Genomic DNA, 20,290 nt, shown 5'->3' with positions numbered 1-20,290 from the left:
TACAAGCCAGCATCAGACAGCTGATCTCCGTTGATTCATCAACGAGTTTCTGGTAGGCATTCTTAGCTGTGGCACTAGCATTATCGGTAGGTTCCTCTGGAAGTGGATCCTCTAGAACATGTTCCTTTTTATCATGCTTGAGAACAATTCTCAGATTTCTATACCGGGTGGTAAAGTTTGTTCCATTCAGTTTATCCTTTTCCAGAATTGATTTCAATGCAAAGTTGGGTTGAGTAGGTGGTGCCATTGATCTACAACAGAAAATATGCAATCACTAAGCAATGTGTTTATGTAGAGTAATTCTAGCCTTAAACATAAATACTCCCACTGAAGTCAGCATCCCTCCGCAAACTCTCAGTGATTCAGGATCCGACTAGCACATGTGACTAGTGAGCTTTAGCATCACTGCTAGACAACATGCCTATCCGGTAAGCAACTCCTTGCTAATCGTATATCTATACGACTCCTGTCGGTCGGGAAGCTATCTCATACCCCGGCTCCCAACCTTGTTTGCCACAAGGCCCAAAACCGTTTTGCTAGCCTTGTCAAGTTAACCTGATGCAGTGCTGTTGGGGATCGTAGCAGAAATTAAAAAACTTCTACGCATCACCAAGATCAATCTATGGAGTCATCTAGCAACGAGAGAGAGAGGAGTGCATCTACATACCCTTGTAGATCGCGAGCGGAAGCGTTCAAGAGAACGGGGTTGATGGAGTCGTACTCGTCGTGATCCAAATCACCGATGATCCTAGCGCCGAACGGACGGCACCTCCGCGTTCAACACACGTACGGAGCGGAGACGTCTCCTCCTTCTTGATCCAGCAAGGGGGGAGGATAATTTGATGGAGATCCAGCAGCACGACGGTGTGGTGGTGGAAGCAGCGGGATTCCAGCAGGGCTTCGCCAAGCGCTACTAGAGGAGGAAGAGGTGTCACGGGAGGGAGAGGGAGGCGCCAGGGCTTAGGGTGCGGCTGCCCTCCCTCCCCTCCACTATATATAGGGGCTAGGGGGGCACATGCCCCCTTTGGAGATCCCATCTAGAGGGGGGGCGGCCCCTCGGGGGGCAACGGCCCCCTTAGGGTTTCCAACCAGGGGGGCGCATGCCCCCTCGGGGGGCAACGTCCCCCTTGGGTAGGGCGCACCAGCCCACCAGGGGCTGGTTCCCACGCCACTTCAGCCCATGGGGCCCTCCAGGATAGGTGGCCCCACCCGGTGGACCCCCGGGACCATTCCGGTGGTCCTGGTACAATACCGGTGACCCCCGAAACTCTCCTGGTGGCCGAAACTGGACTTCCTATATATAAATCTTTACCTCCGGACCATTCCGGAACTCCTCGTGACGTCCGGGATCTCATCCGGGACTCCGAACAACTTTCGGTTAACCGCATACTAATATCTCTACAACTCTAGCGTCACCGAACCTTAAGTGTGTAGACCCTACGGGTTCGGGAGACACGTAGACATGACCGAGACAACTCTCCGGTCAATAACCAACAGCGGGATCTAGATACCCATGTTGGCTCCCACATGCTCCATGATAATCTCATCGGATGAACCACGATGTCGAGGATTCAAGCAATCCCGTATACAATTCCCTTTGTCAATCGGTACGTTACTTGCCCGAGATTCGATCGTCGGTATCCCAATACCTCGTTCAATCTCGTTACCGGCAAGTCACTTTACTCGTTCCGTAATGCATGATCCCGTGACTAACTACTTAGTCACATTGAGCTCATTATGATGATGCAATACTGAGTGGGCCCAGAGATACCTCTCCGTCATACGGAGTGACAAATCCCAGTCTCGATCCGTGCCAACCCAACAGACACTTTCGGAGATACCTGTAGTGCACCTTTATAGCCACCCAGTTACGTTGTGACGTTTGGTACACCCAAAGCATTCCTACGGTATCTGGGAGTTGCACGATCTCATGGTCTAAGGAAATGATACTTGACATTAGAAAAGCTTTAGCAGACGAACTACACGATCTTGTGCTATGCTTAGGATTGGGTCTTGTCCATCACATTATTCTCCTAATGATGTGATCCCGTTATCAATGACATCCAATGTCCATGGTCAGGAAACTGTAACCATCTATTGATCAACGAGCTAGTCAACTAGAGGCTCACTAGGGACATGTTATGGTCTATGTGTTCACACATGTATTACGATTTCCGGATAACACAATTATAGCATGAACAATAGACAATTATCATGAACAAGGAAATATAATAATAACCATTTTATTATTGCCTCTAGGGCATATTTCCAATGGTCTCCCACTTGCACTAGAGTCAATAATCTAGTTACATTGTGATGAATCGTACACCCATAGAGTTCTGGTGTTGATCATGTTTCGCCCGTGGAAGAGGTTTAGTCAACGGATCTGCGACATTCAAATCCGTATGCACTTTACAAATATCTATGTCTCCATTGTGAACATTTTCACGAATGGAGTTGAAGCGACGCTTGATGTGCCTGGTCTTCTTGTGAAACCTGGGCTCCTTGGCAAGGGCAATAGCTCCAGTGTTGTCATAGAAGAGAGTTATCGGCCCCGATGCATTGGGAATAACTCCTAGGTCGGCAATGAACTCCTTCATCCAGATTGCTTCATGTGCTGCCTTCGAGGCTGCCATGTACTCTGCTTCACATGTAGATCCCGCCACGACGCTTTGCTTGCAACTGCACCAGCTGACTGCCCCACCATTCAAAATATACACGTATCCGGTTTGTGACTTAGAGTCATCCAGATCTGTGTCGAAGCTAGCATCAACGTAACCCTTTACGACGAGCTCTTCGTCACCTCCATAAACGAGAAACATATCCTTAGTCCTTTTCAGGTACTTCAGGATGTTCTTGACCGCTGTCCAGTGTTCCATGCCGGGATTACTTTGGTACCTTCCTACCAAACTTACGTCAAGGTTTACATCAGGTCTGGTACACAGCATGGCATACATAATAGACCCTATGGCCGAGGCATAGGGGATGATACTCATCTTTTCTCTATCTTCTGCCGTGGTCGGGCATTGAGCTGTGCTCAATCTCACACCTTGCAATACAGGCAAGAACCCCTTCTTGGACTGATCCATATTGAACTTCTTCAATATCTTATCAAGGTATGTGCTTTGTGAAAGACCTATGAGGTGTCTCGATCTATCTCTATAGATCTTGATGCCTAATATGTAAGCAGCTTCTCCAAGGTCCTTCATTGAAAAACACTTATTCAAGTAGGCCTTTATGCTTTCCAAGAATTCTATATCATTTCCCAACAATAGTATGTCATCAACATATAATATGAGAAATGCTACGGAGCTCCCACTCACTTTCTTGTAAACACAGGCTTCTCCATAAGTCTGTGTAAACCCAAACGCTTTGATCATCTCATCAAAGCGAATGTTCCAGCTCCGAGATGCCTGCACCAGCCCATAGATTGAGCGCTGGAGCTTGCATACCTTGTCAGCATTCTTAGGATCGACAAAACCTTCCGGCTGCATCATATACAATTCTTATTTAAGGAAGCCGTTAAGGAATGCCGTTTTGACGTCCATTTGCCATATTTCATAATCGTAGAATGCGGCAATTGCTAACATGATTCGGGCGGACTTCAGCTTCGCAACGGGTGAGAAGGTCTCATCGAAGTCAACTCCTTGAACTTGTCGATAACCCTTAGCGACAAGTCGAGCTTTATAGATGGTAACATTTCCATCTGCGTTCGTCTTCTTCTTAAAGATCCATTTATTTTCTATCGCTCGCTGATCATCGGGCAAGTCTGTCAAAGTCCATACTTTGTTTTCATACATGGATCCTATCTCGGATTGCATGGCTTCAAGCCATTTGCTGGAATCTGGGCCCGCCATTGCTTCTTCATAGTTCGAAGGTTCACCGTTGTCCAACAACATGATTTCCAGGACAGGGTTGCCGTACCACTCTGGTGTGGAACGTGTCCTTGTGGACCTACGAAGTTCAGTGGTAACTTGATCATGATCGTCATCATTAACTTCCTCTCTAGTCGGTGCAGGCACCACAAAAACATTTTCTTGTGCCGCGCTACTTTCTGGTTCGAGAGGGGTCATCTCATCAAGTTCCACTTTCCTCCCACTTACTTCTTTTGAGAGAAACTCTTTCTCCAGAAAGGACCCATTCTTGGCAACGAAGATCTTGCCTTCGGATCTGAGGTAGAAGGTATACCCAATGGTTTCCTTAGGGTATCCTATGAAGACGCATTTTTCCGACTTGGGTTCGAGCTTTTCAGGTTGAAGTTTATTGACATAAGCATCGCATCCCCAAACTTTAAGAAACGACAGCTTAGGTTTCTTTCCAAACCATAATTCATACGGTGTCGTCTCAACGGATTTCGACGGAGCCCTATTTAAAGTGAATGCGGCAGTCTCTAAAGCATAACCCCAGAATGATAGCGGTAGATCGGTAAGAGACATCATAGATCGCACCATATCCAATAGAGTGTGATTACAACGTTCGGACACACCATTACGCTGAGGTGTTCCAGGCGGCGTGAGTTGTGAAACAATTCCACATTTCCTTAAGTGTGTGCCAAATTCGTGACTCAAATATTCCCCTCCACGATCTGATCGTAAGAACTTTATTTTCCTGTCACGTTGATTCTTAACCTCACTCTAAAATTCCTTGAACTTTTCAAAGGTCTCAGACTTGTGTTTCATTAAGTAGACATACCCATATCTACTTAAGTCATCAGTGAGGGTGAGAACATAACGATAGCCACCGCGAGCCTCAAAGCTCATTGGACCGCACACATCAGTATGTATGATTTCTAATAAGATGGTTGCTCGCTCCATTGTTTCGGAGAACGGAGTCTTGGTCATTTTGCCCATGAGGCATGGTTCGCACGTGTCAAATGATTCATAATCAAGAGACTCCAAAAGTCCATCTGCATGGAGTTTCTTCATGCGTTTGACACCAATGTGACCAAGGCGGCAGTGCCACAAGTATGTGGGACTATCATTACCAACCTTACATTTCTTGGCATTCACACTATGAATATGTGTAACATCACGTTCGAGATTCATTAAGAATAAACCATTGACCAGCGGGGCATGACCATAAAACATATCTCTCATATAAATAGAACAACCATTATTCTCGGATTTAAATGAGTAGCCATCTCGCATCAAACGAGATCCAGATACAATGTTCATGCTCAAAGGTGGCACTAAATAACAATTATTGAGGTTTAAAACTAATCGCGTAGGTAAATGTAGAGGTAGCGTGCCGACGGCGATCACATCGACCTTGGAACCATTCCCGACGCGCATCGTCACCTCGTCCTTCGCCAGTCTTCGCTTATTCCGCAGCTCCTGCTTTGAGTTACAAATATGAGCAACCGCCCCGGTATCAAATACCCTGGAGCTACTACCAGCGCTGGTTAGGTACACATCAATAACATGTATATCACATATACCTTTGGTATTGCCGGCCTTCTTATCCGCTAAGTACTTGGGGCAGTTCCGCTTCCAGTGACCGTTTCCCTTGCAATAAACGCACTCAGTCTCAGGCTTGGGTCCATTCTTTGTCTTCTTCCCGGCAGCTTGCTTACCGGGCGCGGCAACTCCCTTGCCGTCTTTCTTGAAGTTCTTCTTACCATTGCCTTTCTTGAACTTAGTGGTTTTATTCACCATCAACACTTGATGTTCCTTTTTGATCTCCACCTCCGCTGATTTCAGCATTGAATATACCTCAGGAATGGTCTTTTCCATCCCCTGCATATTGAAGTTCATCACAAAGCTCATGTAGCTAGGTGGAAGCGACTGAAGGATTCTGTCAACGACCGCGTCATCCGGGAGATTAACTCCCAGCTGAGACAAGCGGTTGTGCAACCCAGACATTTTGAGTATGTGTTCGCTGACGGAACTATTCTCCTCCATCTTACAACTGTAGAACTTGTCGGAGACTTCATATCTCTCGACCCGGGCATGAGCTTGGAAAACCATTTTCAACTCTTGGAACATCTCATATGCTCCGTGCTGCTCGAAACGCTTTTGGAGCCCCGGTTCTAAGCTGTAAAGCATGCCGCACTGAACCAGGGAGTAATCATCAACACGTGTTTGCCAGGCGTTCATAACGTCTTGGTTTGCTGGGACGGGTGCTTCACCTAGCGCTGCTTCAACGACATATGCTTTCTTGGCAGCTACGAGGATAATCCTCAAGTTCCGGACCCAGTCCGTATAGTTGCTACCATCGTCTTTCAGCTTGGTTTTCTCTAGGAACGCGTTGAAGTTGAGGTTGACATTAGCGTGGGCCATTTGATCTACAAGACATATTGTAAAGATTTTAGACTAAGTTCATGATAATTAAGTTCATCTCATCAAATTATTAATGAAATCACACTCAGACATACATCCCTCTAGTCATCTAAGTGATACATGATCCGAGTCAACTAGGCCGTGTCCGATCATCACGTGAGACGGACTAGTCATCATCGGTGAACATCTTCATGTTGATCGTATCTACTATACGACTCATGTTCGACCTTTCGGTCTCTTGTGTTCCGAGGCCATGTCTGTAAATGCTAGGCTTGTCAAGTCAACCTAAGTGTATTGCGTGTGTAAATCTGGCTTACACCCGTTGTATGCGAACGTTAGAACCTATCACACCCGATCATCACGTGGTGCTTCGGAACAACGAACCTTCGCAACGGTGCACAGTTAGGGGGAACACTTTCTTGAAATTTTAGCGAGGGATCATCTTATTTATGCTACCGTCGTTCTAAGCAAATAAGATGTAAAACATGATAAACATCACATGCAATCAAATAGTGACATGATATGGCCAATATCATTTTGCTCCTTTTGATCTCCATCTTCGGGGCGCCATGTTCATCATTGTCACCGGCATGACACCATGATCTCCATCATCGTGTCTTCATGAAGTTGTCTCGCCAACTATTACTTCTACTACTATGGCTAACGGTTAGCAATAAAGTAAAGTAATTACATGACGTCTCAGTTGACACGCAGGTCATAAATAAATTAAGACAACTCCTATGGCTCCTGCCGGTTGTCATACTCATCGACATGCAAGTCGTGATTCCTATTACAAGAACATGATAAATCTCATACATCACATATATCATTCATCACATTCTTCTGGCCATATCACATCACATGACACGTGCTGCAAAAACAAGTTAGACGTCCTCTAATTGTTGTTGCAATTTTTTACGTGGCTGCTATAGGTTTCTAGCAAGAATGTTTCTTACCTACGCCAAAACCACAACGTGATATGCCAATTTCTATTTACCCTTCATAAGGACCCTTTTCATCGAATCCGATCCGACTAAAGTGGGAGAGACAGACACCCGCTAGCCACCTTATGCAACTAGTGCATGTCAGTCGGTGGAACCTGTCTCACGTAAGCGTACGTGTAAGGTCGGTCCGGGCTGCTTCATCCCACGATGCCGCCGAATCAGGATAAGACTAGTAACGGCAAGTAAATTGACAAAATCGACGCCCACAACAACTTGTGTTCTACTCGTGCATAGAAACTACGCATAGACCTAGCTCATGATGCCACGGTTGGGGATCGTAGCAGAAATTAAAAAAATTCTACGCATCACCAAGGTCAATCTATGGAGTCATCTAGCAACGAGAGCGAGAGGAGTGCATCTACATACCCTTGTAGATCGCGAGCGGAAGCGTTCAAGAGAACGGGGTTTATGGATTCGTACTCGTCGTGATCCAAATCACCGATGATCCTAGCGCCGAACGGACGGCACCTCCGCGTTCAACACACGTACGGAGCGGAGACGTCTCCTCCTTCTTGATCCAGCAAGGGGGAAGGAGAAGTTGATGGAGATCCAGCAGCACGACGGTGTGGTGGTGGAAGCAGCGGGATTCCAGCAGGGCTTCGCCAAGCGCTACTGGAGGAGGAAGAGGTGTCACGGGAGGGAGAGGGAGGCGCCAAGGCTTAGGGTGCGGCTGCCCTCCCTCCCCTCCACTATATATAGGGGCTAGGGGGCGCATGCCCCCCTTGGAGATCCCATCTAGAGGGGGGGCGGCCCCTCGGGGGGCAACGGCCCCCTTAGGGTTTCCAACCAGGGGGCGCATGCCCCCTCGGGGGAGGGGGGCAACGGCCCCCTAGGGTTTCCAACCCTAGGCGCCTTGGGCCCTTGGGTGGGGCGCACCAGCCCACCAGGGGCTGGTTCCCACGCCACTTCAGCCCATGGGGCCCTCCGGATAGGTGACCTCACCCGGTGGACCCCCGGGACCCTTCCGGTGGTCCCGGTACAATACCGGTGACCCCCGAAACTCTCCGGGTGGCCGAAACTGGACTTCCTATATATAAATCTTTACCTCCGGACCATTCTGGAACTCCTCGTGACGTCCGGGATCTCATCTGGGACTCCGAACAACTTTCGGTTAACCGCATACTAATATCTCTACAACTCTATCGTCACCGAACCTTAAGTGTGTAGACCCTACGGGTTCGGGAGACACGTAGACATGACCGAGACAACTCTCCGATCAATAACCAACAGCGGGATCTGGATACCCATGTTGGATCCCACATGCTCCACGATAATCTCATCGGATGAACCACGATGTCGAGGATTCAAGCAATCCCGTATACAATTCCCTTTGTCAATCGGTACGTTACTTGCCCGAGATTCGATCGTCGGTATCCCAATACCTCGTTCAATCTCGTTACCGGCAAGTCACTTTACTCATTCCGTAATGCATGATCCCGTGACTAACTACTTAGTCACATTGAGCTCATTATGATGATGCAATACTGAGTGGGCCCAGAGATACCTCTCCGTCATACGGAGTGACAAATCCCAGTCTCGATCCGTGCCAACCCAACAGACACTTTCGGAGATACCTGTAGTGCACCTTTATAGCCACCCAGTTACGTTGTGACGTTTGGTACACCCAAAGCATTCCTACGGTATCCGGGAGTTGCACGATCTCATGGTCTAAGGAAATGATACTTGACATTAGAAAAGCTTTAGCAGACGAACTACACGATCTTGTGCTATGCTTAGGATTGGGTCTTGTCCATCACATCATTCTCCTAATGATGTGATCCCGTTATCAATGACATCCAATGTCCATGGTCAGGAAACCGTAACCATCTATTGATCAACGAGCTAGACAACTAGAGGCTCACTGGGGACATGTTATGGTCTATGTGTTCACACATGTATTACGATTCCTGGATAACACAATTATAGCATGAACAATAGACAATTATCATGAACAAGGAAATATAATAATAACCATTTTATTATTGCCTCTAGGGCATATTTCCAACAAGTGCATGTCCGTGTCCGACACGAACCCTTCAGTTCAAGGACACCCAGCAGCACCTCAATTTTATGAGCCCACTACTAGACGTACTTGACGTGCGAAGGTGCAACATCGGGGATGGCAATCCGCTTGATATTTATGAGGGATCTTTCTACCATTCTAACATGCATAGAAAACAAGAAGCATAACAATCACAAATAAACATATATTGTGAACTAGTATGGCTCCTTCATGGACGTTCTTCGAGGTCGGCTCCGACTCCGATGACCATCTAGGAACTCCATCTTGTTTGTCACGCCGGGACGCCAAGCCACCAACCTGATCTCTATCATCCAACTACTACAACTAGTAATGAATTTTACATAGAGTCACAAGTCGACATGCAGGTCGTTATACAATATAATGACAGCACTTTGGCTCCTGCCGGCTGACAAACATGACGCGCATGCCATGTATAAATTACACACATGCATCACATACACATGAGCCATACTATTCACGTCAAACCTGCAAAACAAAGTTATGCATAGAATCGTATTCTACCGGTTTGTGTGTCGGGTACGAAATACAAGGCGCTACGCACACGGCGGTCCCGCTCACGCCGAATTTTCCGATCTGATTGATCTCATCGATCATCGCGAATCTGATTCGGATTTATGTTTCACTGTTAACCCCGATGGTGGATAACCAACCGGTAGGGGTAGGTTGTGTCACGACCTCATCGATCCCGATTGACAGAAAACATAGCCTCATCGATCCCCATGTGCAGTTGATCTCATCAACCGTGCACACAGCCGATCTCATAAACGACGACAGATCTCATCTGCCGCCTCCACATATCTAATATGCGATCTGAATCCAAATCCTATAGCAGAGGCTCTGATACCACTGTTGGGTTCTACGGTAGGGTGCGTCGACTGCAAATTAAAATTTACCTACGCGTAGAACAACCAGGAACATGCTACGGGAGATGGATCACAGTTTGTTACCACTAGACGCGCAGTGTCGTGCAACGGAAGAAGAGTTGGGGCAGCGCGTCCGCGTGGTTCGTCTCCTCCTCGTCCGATCTCCCACGAACAGCCAGCCGTCGGATCCCTCGTACAGGTTCGCCAGAGAGGCGCAAGTGCACCACCTCTAACGGTATCCGCGCGTGTAGGAGGAACGTCGTGCGGCGGACTGCTAGGTCCGATCACACAATCAGTGGCGAGTGGAGGTGTCTATTCGCAACACATGCAAACCCTAGTGACAGCGCCGAAGCGATCAATCCCTGAGTGTGCGGCACCTCCACTTTATATAGGCGTCCGTCGCGGGCTCAACACTTGGGCCTCGCACGGACCCTAAAGCCCATAAGTCTCCTCGGCCACAATCCGAATACAGCTCGGATCATATCCGACCAGTGTCCTCGGATCCGACCTTGTAGGTTCCATCCCTTAAGCGCGCGACCCCTTAGGTTCAAGCCGGCTTGGTCGCAGTTCGGATCACCTCTGAACTGCATGGTTGGTAGTGGCCTCTAGCAAGGCATGCCGAACACCAAGCAGACTATGAAGCTGGTTAGCGAACCTGTACATCACACTTCCATTCCTTTTGCCACACGATATATGTTGTCGAGCTCAAGGCGAGTCTGTCATCCTTGTGCTAGCCCGACCTCTTTCTCGTTCCAGTGATGCCGACCACAAACCGGATTATCTCATAATCCATGTCGCATGGCCATGCTTATCCTGATCGGATCACACAAGGGGCCCAGAGCATATCTCTCCTGATCGGAGGGGCAAATCCCATCTTGCTCGACCATGTCTCGCAGCATGGGTCTGGACGAGCCCGAAACCTACCTTTGTAACTACCCAATCACGGAGTAGCGTTTGGTCGGCCCAAAGCAGGTCTGTCACCATCCCGAGTACATGCGTCAGGTCAGGTCCTAGGACATAGAACGTATGTTGTACTAGAGACTCACATATGACATATCGCTGCGTCTCATAGTTGGGTCTGTCCGACTCGGACCTTATCTCGACTCGGATCCGACTATGTCGAATCCGACCAGATCCTTCCATGTCCATATTATCCGGTTAGCATCCAATGCTCCATGGCTAGTGAGACCAATCCATCGACCGTGTCATATGCTAGTCTATTCGGCTGCGTGTCCACACAGCCCTTTCGACTAGGGACCTTTTAGAACATTCATCATACAATGCATGGTCCCACAAACAAGTCGTCATCTAGGAGCTACTAAGGTTGTGTATCAGCCTCAATAAGTTAGTGAAGGCCAAAGGTCACCTCAAGATCTACACTTGAGCTCAAACTATGTGGCCTAAGATAAAGTAGAAGTCTAGGTCTCTCCGACGGATGTAGAATCTTCCCAGGGATTCTTTGAGCATAACATCCTCATATGTGTGTTCTGTTTGGTTGTCGACATTTTTTGACTTTCTCTTACCTGTTGGTAACTACAACTTGTTAGGGCTTTCTTGATTCATAGGATTACAAAACACACATGAGTAGAAAAAGACAAATGATTGCAATGTCATGTCCTTTTGAATTCTGCATTATTTTGTTTGGTTTGTTGCATCACAGAAAAAATGATTATTTTTTAAAAGCCTGGATGGATGAAAAATCCCTATGGATCATAATACAACGGAACCATCATTAAATATATATATATATATATATATATATATATATATATATATATATATATATATATATATATATATATATATATATATAATTAAACCCCGCTGCTCAACCAACTAGCATAGAATATTTTTTGAAGAATTACAATCCTTCAAAATTTATATAAAAATCCTTTGAATCAAACATGCCCTTAATCTTGAGTATTTGCATTGCTAGTGCGGAACTGACATAGTTTCTCTTTGCTAGAAACATTAGCATAGTATTTTAGGGGGGCGTGTTACCATATTTTTCTTTGAGGAAAAATGTTAACATAGTAAGATTGATCCAACTTGAGGATCCATTGTTTTCTAACACAGTATAGACGCATGAGCTCATACATACACTACACTCACCCATAAACACATGCACGCACACCCTACCCCTATGAGCATCTCCGAAAGACTGAGCCGGTACATCATATTGAGATTGACGAAGTCGCCACATACACTTTCATAGCCGACGAAAACGTCACCTCCCACTAAACACACATCGTCGCAAGGCCTCAAAATAATCCAAATTTTTGTGAGCACCGGTGTCAAATCTTTCACTTGAACCCCGATGGGCTGGGGATACTACAGTTCTTCTAACGATCCAACCACATATTGGTTCGTTTGAGAATCCACTATTGATGATAGTTTTTTTAGGCAATTGGTCATAGCTTTGGTTTAAGGATTGCCGCTAATTCTAGTGTAAATGAGATCGTACCCCTTTGCTCGTGCGACCAAGGTCGCTCACAATTGGGTTTCTGTTGCCTCTCGCTAACGCATTCTTCGATCTACCTCGTCTCCTGTGATCCTGGAAACATGGACGCGCGATGGATCTCGGCTCTTTCCAACGGAAGAGCTCCACTTTTAGGTGTTTTTTGGTCTTGCTCAGAAAGGCGAGACCGTGGTGGCTCCCTGAAGATAGAATAAACTTCGTCCCGCCTAGCTCATGTCCCGGTGGTGCTTCTAGTGTTATCGGAGGACATGTGGAGGTGTGTCTCGAGCAGATTTCATAGGATTCGACCGGTATTTGTCTTTGGTATATCCGCTTGAATCCAGTCTGCGTTCGTGTATTTGTAGGTTGCCTTTCGGTCCGTGTTTCTCTTCATCGGCGACAATTGTTGTTCTAGTGCGCTGATCCCACGGGACCTTAGCACGACGACTTCTCAACTATTTACTACAACAAGATTTGAAAGGCTCCAGTGCGGGAAGGGCAATGACGGCGGCGTGCCTTCGACTCGTTTCAGTTCTTGTATTTTGTCGCTAGGTTGTCTACGAAACTGGATGCAATTTTTCACTTATGGTGTTCACAATTGATGAATAGATCAAAAAATTTTCCCGCAACAAATAAAATGAAAATATGTATATTTTTTTTGTAACAACATAGTTTTCTTTTGAGAAACTATAAAAACATAGTTTTTTTTGAGACAACTATAACAACATAGCTGTGCACACACGCAGAACAAAAAAATATAGCTGTGCACAGCCGGAGCCATTTCGGTGTGCCAAGGCCTAGCCCAGCCTATCGTAAGCACGGGCAAATCCAGATCCCCGCGAAAATCCTTGCACAACCCACCACGAAGCCTCCAAATTGTCAAAAAAAAACACGAAGCCTCCAAACCAAACCTTCCCGCGCGCATTCCGCTACCAAATTTCTGGTCGCCGCCTAAACCCACCACTGAACCGTGGGATCACGCATCCCCACACGGAATCCCCCACGCGGCGCGCCTAAATCCAGCCGTCCATCAAATCCAACGACCCCACATCCCGCCATCTCATCGATCCAGACCCCAACCCTCTCCACCAATCACGCCCCTCCCAGCACCCCTATATATTCCTACCGCCCCGTACCGGGAAACCCACAACCCCAATAAAAACCTCCAGTCCTCCCCGCGCGCCGCAAACTTCCTCAACCCGATCCCTCGTCGCCTCCACCTCCGCCGAAACCGCCATGGCGCCCAAGGCCGAGAAGAAGCCCGCCGCGGAGAAGAAGCCGGTGGAGACGGAGAAGAAGCCCAAGGCCGAGAAGCGCGTGCCCGGCAAGGACGGCGGCGCCGACAAGAAGAAGAAGAAGGCCAAGAAGAGCGTCGAGACGTACAAGATCTACATCTTCAAGGTGCTCAAGCAGGTGCACCCCGACATCGGCATCTCCTCCAAGGCCATGTCCATCATGAACTCCTTCATCAACGACATCTTCGAGAAGCTCGCCGGCGAGTCGGCCAAGCTCGCCCGCTACAACAAGAAGCCCACCATCACCTCCAGGGAGATCCAGACCGCCGTGCGTCTCGTCCTCCCCGGCGAGCTCGCCAAGCACGCCGTCTCCGAGGGCACCAAGGCCGTCACCAAGTTCACCTCCTCTTAGATTGCTGCCGTCCGTCCGAGTCTGTTTAGTATGGTCTGGTCTGAATTTGTTCCCGTGTCAACAACATATTACAGGGGGTTAGATTCCCCTATCGAACAGTGTAAAATGAGTCCGATTTGCTGAATCAAAGAATCGTCCAGTGGTTGTCTCAAACTTGTTTTGCTTCAGTCTTCTGATGATGGCAGTTTCTTCAACTCATTTGTTCGAGCAATTTTCTTGCCTGAGCTTTCTGCATCTCCCTGATCATCTCCATGAATGAATAAATTGTTGGGATAGGTCTTGATTATTTCTGCAGGTCAAGATTTTTATTTTATCAGATTTGTTGATTGGCTTGCAATGAAACATTGCCGCTGAAAATAAAATTCAGGAAAACTGTCGACGTAGGTCTTGATCCAATTCTATTGACATGATGTATATGCTTTTCTTTATTACATATAATTCTTTTGATTAGATGATTGGTTGCCAACTGAAGTTAGGATATGTACCGACTACTGATTGCTATTCCAATGGCAAGTTTTAATTTTATCAGATTTGTTAAGTTTTTACTGATTTTTGTTTCCAGGGCAACATTTCATTGTGAGCTTTTAGCACATTCTAAGAATGTTAGAAGTCCAGCCATATTCTAGTTAGTTTCAAATGTGCTTTGCTTCACTTCTGAAGATGTCAGCTGTTTGAATTTTAACTCTGCGATCTGCTTGAGATTTTTTTATTTGTTCTGAACTTTGTGCTTCTTCTTTTAGCGATTTCATTTAATTCTCCATTGACAGATGTCTTGGTTGAAATCCAGCGTCATGCTGTACATCCGTACTTTTTCTGTTGAATTCTTTTGATCAAATGTTTGGGTGCCAACTGATGACAGGAGATGTACAGAGCAAGGATGGAAAGTTTTTGTTTGACCAGATTGGGTAACTTTATACTGAATTTTGTTTTCAGGGGCAAGATCTCAGTGGGAGCTTTAACGCAGGTTACTCATTTTAAAATTCAGAAAGCCAGCCGTATTCTAGTCATTCTGCACACAATCCAACCCAGTGCTGAGATGTCTACTTCCAGAGGAACATGGATGATATTTTGATAGCCACAGTAGCTTAATGTGCTACTCTGCAATGAGTTTGATTTGAACGATTTTCTGTTTTTCTTATGCCCGTTAACACATTTGTTCTATAGTCCAACAGTTTGAGAAATAAAACCGTCGGTAGCTTGAAACCAATCAGCAACCTGTCAGTCTTGCCGTATTCTAGGAAGTTTCAGTTTTGAAGATATCAGTTGTTTGAATTCATCTCTGCTATCTGCTAGAGTAATTTCTGTTCAATTCTTGTGATGAGATGATTTGCTGCCAACTGAGGAAGGGAGGTGTATGGATGGAAATATTTTATTTGGGTATTGTTTACTTTTTACTGAATTTTATTTTCAGGGGCAAGATCCCATTGCAAGCTTCAACTCATTCTAAGAATTCAAAAGGCCAGCCGTATTTCTAGTTGTGTACACAATTGAACACAGTGCTGAAATGTCTAACTTCAAAGGAATATGGATAATAACTTGACCGGTCTATCTCCAGTAGCTTAATGTGCCACTCTGCAATGAGTTCGGTATAAACTATTTTCTTATCCACATTAACAAATGGCAGTTTGCTCACAGAATTTCTAGTTCTCTAGTCAGACATTCCTCAACAGCTTGAAATTATGTTTTTAAAATCTTCGGCAACTTGAAACCATCATCTGTCTGGAAGATGAGCCATCTGTGGTCATCTTCTGATCTGCAGGTGCTCTGCAGTTGCTGTTCGCTGTTGGTTTTATCAGGCCAAACTCCTATTCTCCTGATACCATCAAGTTAAAGTCCATCCATATCTATTTAACCTGAGGAGTGATGAACATGACTATGTGACTCTCGGCACTCGGTCTAGCTATCTTCTAAGGATTTCATCGGTCACCAAAGAAACACATAGTTACTGTCGAGTGCTCTTCCCTCAGCTTGCTTCAGTTCTGATGAGTGAAGCTGTCATTTGTTTGAATTTTAACTCTGCGATTTGCTCGAGCATCTTTTTGGTTCTGAACCTCGTGCTTGTGCATTTGAAGATTTCGTTGAATACACCGTTGACATAGGTCTTAATTTAACTCTAGCAACATGCTTTACGATGCTTGGTTTTCTGTTGAATTCCAGTTATTAGCAACATGCTGTACGATGCTTGGTTTTGAATTCTTTTGATGAGATGATTTGCTGCCAACTGAGGTCGGGAGGTGTACAGACTACAGATGGTGTTGTATGGATGGAAATATTTTATTTGAGCAGATTTGGTTACTTTTTACTGAAGTTTATTCTCAGGGGCAAGATGTCATTGCAAGCTTCAACTCATTCTAAGAATTCCGGTGCAACATTGCAACAGGGATGCGAACACGGTGGCGCACACATTAGCTAGATATGCTTTTACTTCTAACTAGATGATGCCCCGCACGTTGTTGCGGGAATATTTTGAATTATATTTCAAAGATATTGATTTTATGAAAATAAGAATATTCGAAGAAATAATATGGGAGCTAAAACTAAAAATACGTATGGTTCATTATTTTGATTATTGTATTTTTGTAAAGTATTTATTAAATATATCATGCATGTTTGCATGTTGAGGTGAACCTTTTCCTATGACTGATTGAATATTGAGGTGGGCCTTTTCTAATGCATGTTGCCTGATGATGTGTCATGCTTGCATGTTAAGAGAAATAGATTAGTGGGGGCTAGCTATTTAGATATAGAAGATTCTTTTGTGTTTTGGGAGGGTAATCCCCCTAGCTTTATTGTCCTGGCTGTAATTGTTAGGAAATATGCAACTTGTATTCCCATGAGGCCATAGGCCGATATATGTACATGTACAGGTGTGGAACATATGCAGGAAACCCCTTATACAACGGGATAAATACAAAGGGGTACATGACTTATATTATAACTCTAACACCCCCCCTCAAACTCATGGTGGATGAACAACACTGAGTTTTGAGAGATAAAAGCCATGTTGTGCTCTAGTCTGGGCCTTCGTCAGGAAATCCGCCAACTGTAACTCGGAAGGCACATACTGAAGAGCAATAACCTGATCCTGCACACCAGCGCGCACATAGAAAGCATCAATACCAATATGCTTGGTGAGCTCATGCTTCACAGGATCGCGCGCAATGCTAATAGCACCTGTACTGTCAGATAAGAGCAGAGTCGGTGTAGTGACAGAAACACCAAAATCCTGAAGTAACCACCGTAACCAAGTCACCTCTGCCGTCAAAAGAGCCATGGCTCGCAACTCAGCCTCAGCACTCGAACAGGAAACTGCAATCTGTTTCTTCGTCTTCCAGGCAATGAGAGAACCGCCAAGAAAAACACAGTAAGCAGAAAGTGAACGGCGATCAGAAGGATCACTAGCCCACGTAGCATCCGAATAGGCCTGAAGCTGTAAAGAACTGGAGCTAGGAAAGAATAGACGGTGAGAGATCGTGCCCCGAAGATATCGGAGAACACGAAGGAGATGACTATAGTGAACCGATGTGGGAGCAGAGACAAACTGACTCAGAATATGAACCGGATAAGAGATGTCCGGACGAGTGACAGCTAGATAGACAAGACTGCCAACGAGATGACGATAACGCGTCGGGTCAGGGAGAGGATCACCATCAGTAGCACGGAGGTGAACATTGAGCTCCATAGGAGTCTCAACAATGCGCTTGTCAGTAAGAGCAGCACGAGCAAGAAGATCCTGGATATACTTTTCCTGAGATATAAAAAAGCTATCAGAGGTAGAAGAGACTTCAATCCCAAGAAAGTAGCGAAGAGGTCCAAGATCAGACATAAGAAACTGCTCACTAAGACGGGCCTTTACAAAGGCAATATACTCGGGGTCATCCCCAGTGATGATCATGTCATCAACATAGAGAAGAAGAAGAGTCCGACCACGAGGAGAAAGGTGAATAAACAATGCTGGATCATGAGCACTTGCTGAAAAACCAGTAGTAGTGACCACAGAGGCAAAACGCTCAAACCAGGCGCGAGGGGCTTGCTTAAGGCCATAGAGAGAGCGACGAAGACGACATACCATGCCATCAGGAACAGAATACCCAGGTGGTGGCTGCATGTACACCTCCTCACGCAGCTCACCATTAAGAAAGGCATTCTTAACATCAAGCTGAGATATAGACCAATGGCGTGCAGAGGCAACGGCAAGAAGTGTACGAACAGTGGTCATATGGGCCACAGGAGCAAAAGTCTCGTCATAATCACGACCATGCTCCTGCTGAAAACCACGAGCCACAAGACGAGCTTTGTGACGCTCAAGAGAACCATCGGAGCGAGTCTTAACCTTGTAGACCCACTTACAAGTGATGGGACGGACTCCGGGAGGAAGAGAAACAAGATCCCAGGTACCAGTGCGTTCAAGAGCAGCAATCTCCTTTGCCATCGCAAACTGCCATTCAGGATGAACAACAGCCTGACGGTAAGAAGTCGGCTCAAGAACAGCAGCACCAGCGGTGGGAAATCCAAAGCGATCAACAGGCGGACGAGGACGAGAACGCAAGCCATATGTAGGCTGAGAGGAAGAGGACGACTCATCCAATGAAGCATCCACAGGTCGTGAACGACGAGTGTAATGCTGAGGAAAAGATGGAACAATAGAAGGAGGAATCGCCAAGGTAGAATCGGGGGGTGGCGACGAAGAAGTCACCGGAGATGAACGTGTAGAATCCGGTGACATGCTAGGCGAGGAGACCGGAGAAGATGGTGGCTGCAAATCGACTAGAGGTGGAGAAGCAGAGGGAGTGGAACGAATAGGCACAGGCGCGACGGGGGTGATAGGTGAGTCAGGAAAAGTGAGGAAAGAGATATCCTCCACTGAAAAAATCGAGGAAGATGGGCATGGGTAGAAAGGACGAGACTCATCAAAAGTCACGTCTCGAGAGATACGCATCCGACGACCGATAGGATCCCAACAACGATAGCCCTTATGCTCATCACTGTAGCCTAAGAAGACACACTCAACAGACTGAGCGGTCAGTTTGGTGCGTTCGTGAGGGGCAAGAAGAACATAGCAAACACAACCAAACAAGCGAAGCATCGAATAATCGGGAGAACGATCAAAAAGACGCTCAAGAGGAACACCACCCTGCAAAGCAGCGGACGGCTGAAGGTTGATGAGATAGGCGGAATTGGAGATAGCCTCGGCCCAAAAATGAGGCGGAAGAGAGGCGGCGATCATCATTGCACGAGCCGTCTCAAGAAGGTGACGATGCTTGCGCTCAGACACGCCATTCTGAGCATGAGCACCAGGACAAGAGAACTGGGCAAGAGTACCCTGCTCAGCAAGGACTCCACGCAACATCTTGGAGATATACTCTCTAGCAGAGTCAGCACGGAAAACACGAATAGGAGTAGAGAACTGAGCGTGAACCATGGTAGCAAAACGCTTATAGATAGATAACACCTCACTACGAGAAGACATAAAATATATCCAGGTGTATCGAGAGAAATCATCTATAAAAATAATATAGTAGCGATGACCTCCTTTCGAGGCAAATGGAGCTGGACCCCAGACATCGGAGTGAACAAAGTCAAAAGGACGCTGAGACATAGTGTCGCTATGAGGATAAGGTAACTGGACCTGTTTACCAAGCCGACAACCCTGACAGTCTAAAGACACACCGCCGGAGACGGATCCAAGAAGATCACGTCGAACTAAGGATGAGAGACGAGAGCCACACAAGTGACCAAGGCGATGATGCCACTGCTGAAAAGAGCTGGTAGACAAGGCAATAGAGGGGGAAAGACTGGCGGCGGTGGCAGCGGAGGGAAGGTGAAGCCAGTCAAGCTCCCAGAGACCCTGAGAGTCACGGTGTCGGGGGCCAGCACCAAGGAGAGCACCAGTGTGACGGTCCAGAACAGAACAAGAGTCAAAGTCTAGAATCACCCGACAACCGGAGTCAACAATCTGACCACCAGAAAGGAGTTGCATGGTAAGTCGAGGAACA

General features: G+C 46.5%; 1 protein-coding gene across 1 annotated transcript; it reads left to right on the top strand.

Annotated features, from left to right (window-relative positions):
* The first annotated feature begins 13,786 nt into the window (after nt 1–13,786).
* On the top strand, nt 13,787–14,447 carry LOC109786237 (histone H2B.5). Its single transcript, XM_020344821.4, has one exon. The coding sequence runs from the start codon at nt 13,884–13,886 to the stop codon at nt 14,292–14,294; it is 411 nt and encodes a 136-aa protein (XP_020200410.1). The 5' UTR covers nt 13,787–13,883; the 3' UTR covers nt 14,295–14,447.
* The last annotated feature ends 5,843 nt before the right edge of the window (nt 14,448–20,290 follow it).

This window comes from Aegilops tauschii, chromosome 3, assembly GCF_002575655.3.
Source record: "Aegilops tauschii subsp. strangulata cultivar AL8/78 chromosome 3, Aet v6.0, whole genome shotgun sequence".
Taxonomy (NCBI): Eukaryota; Viridiplantae; Streptophyta; class Magnoliopsida; order Poales; family Poaceae; genus Aegilops; species Aegilops tauschii.
The sequence above is the reverse complement of the archived record's forward strand: the minus strand, read 5'-3'. Positions and strand labels throughout refer to the sequence as shown.

What these genes read in the sequence shown, in the direction of transcription:
- LOC109786237 (XM_020344821.4), top strand. Translation starts at nt 13,884, where the DNA reads ATGGCGCCCAAGGCCGAGAAGAAGCCCGCCGCGGAGAAGAAGCCGGTG.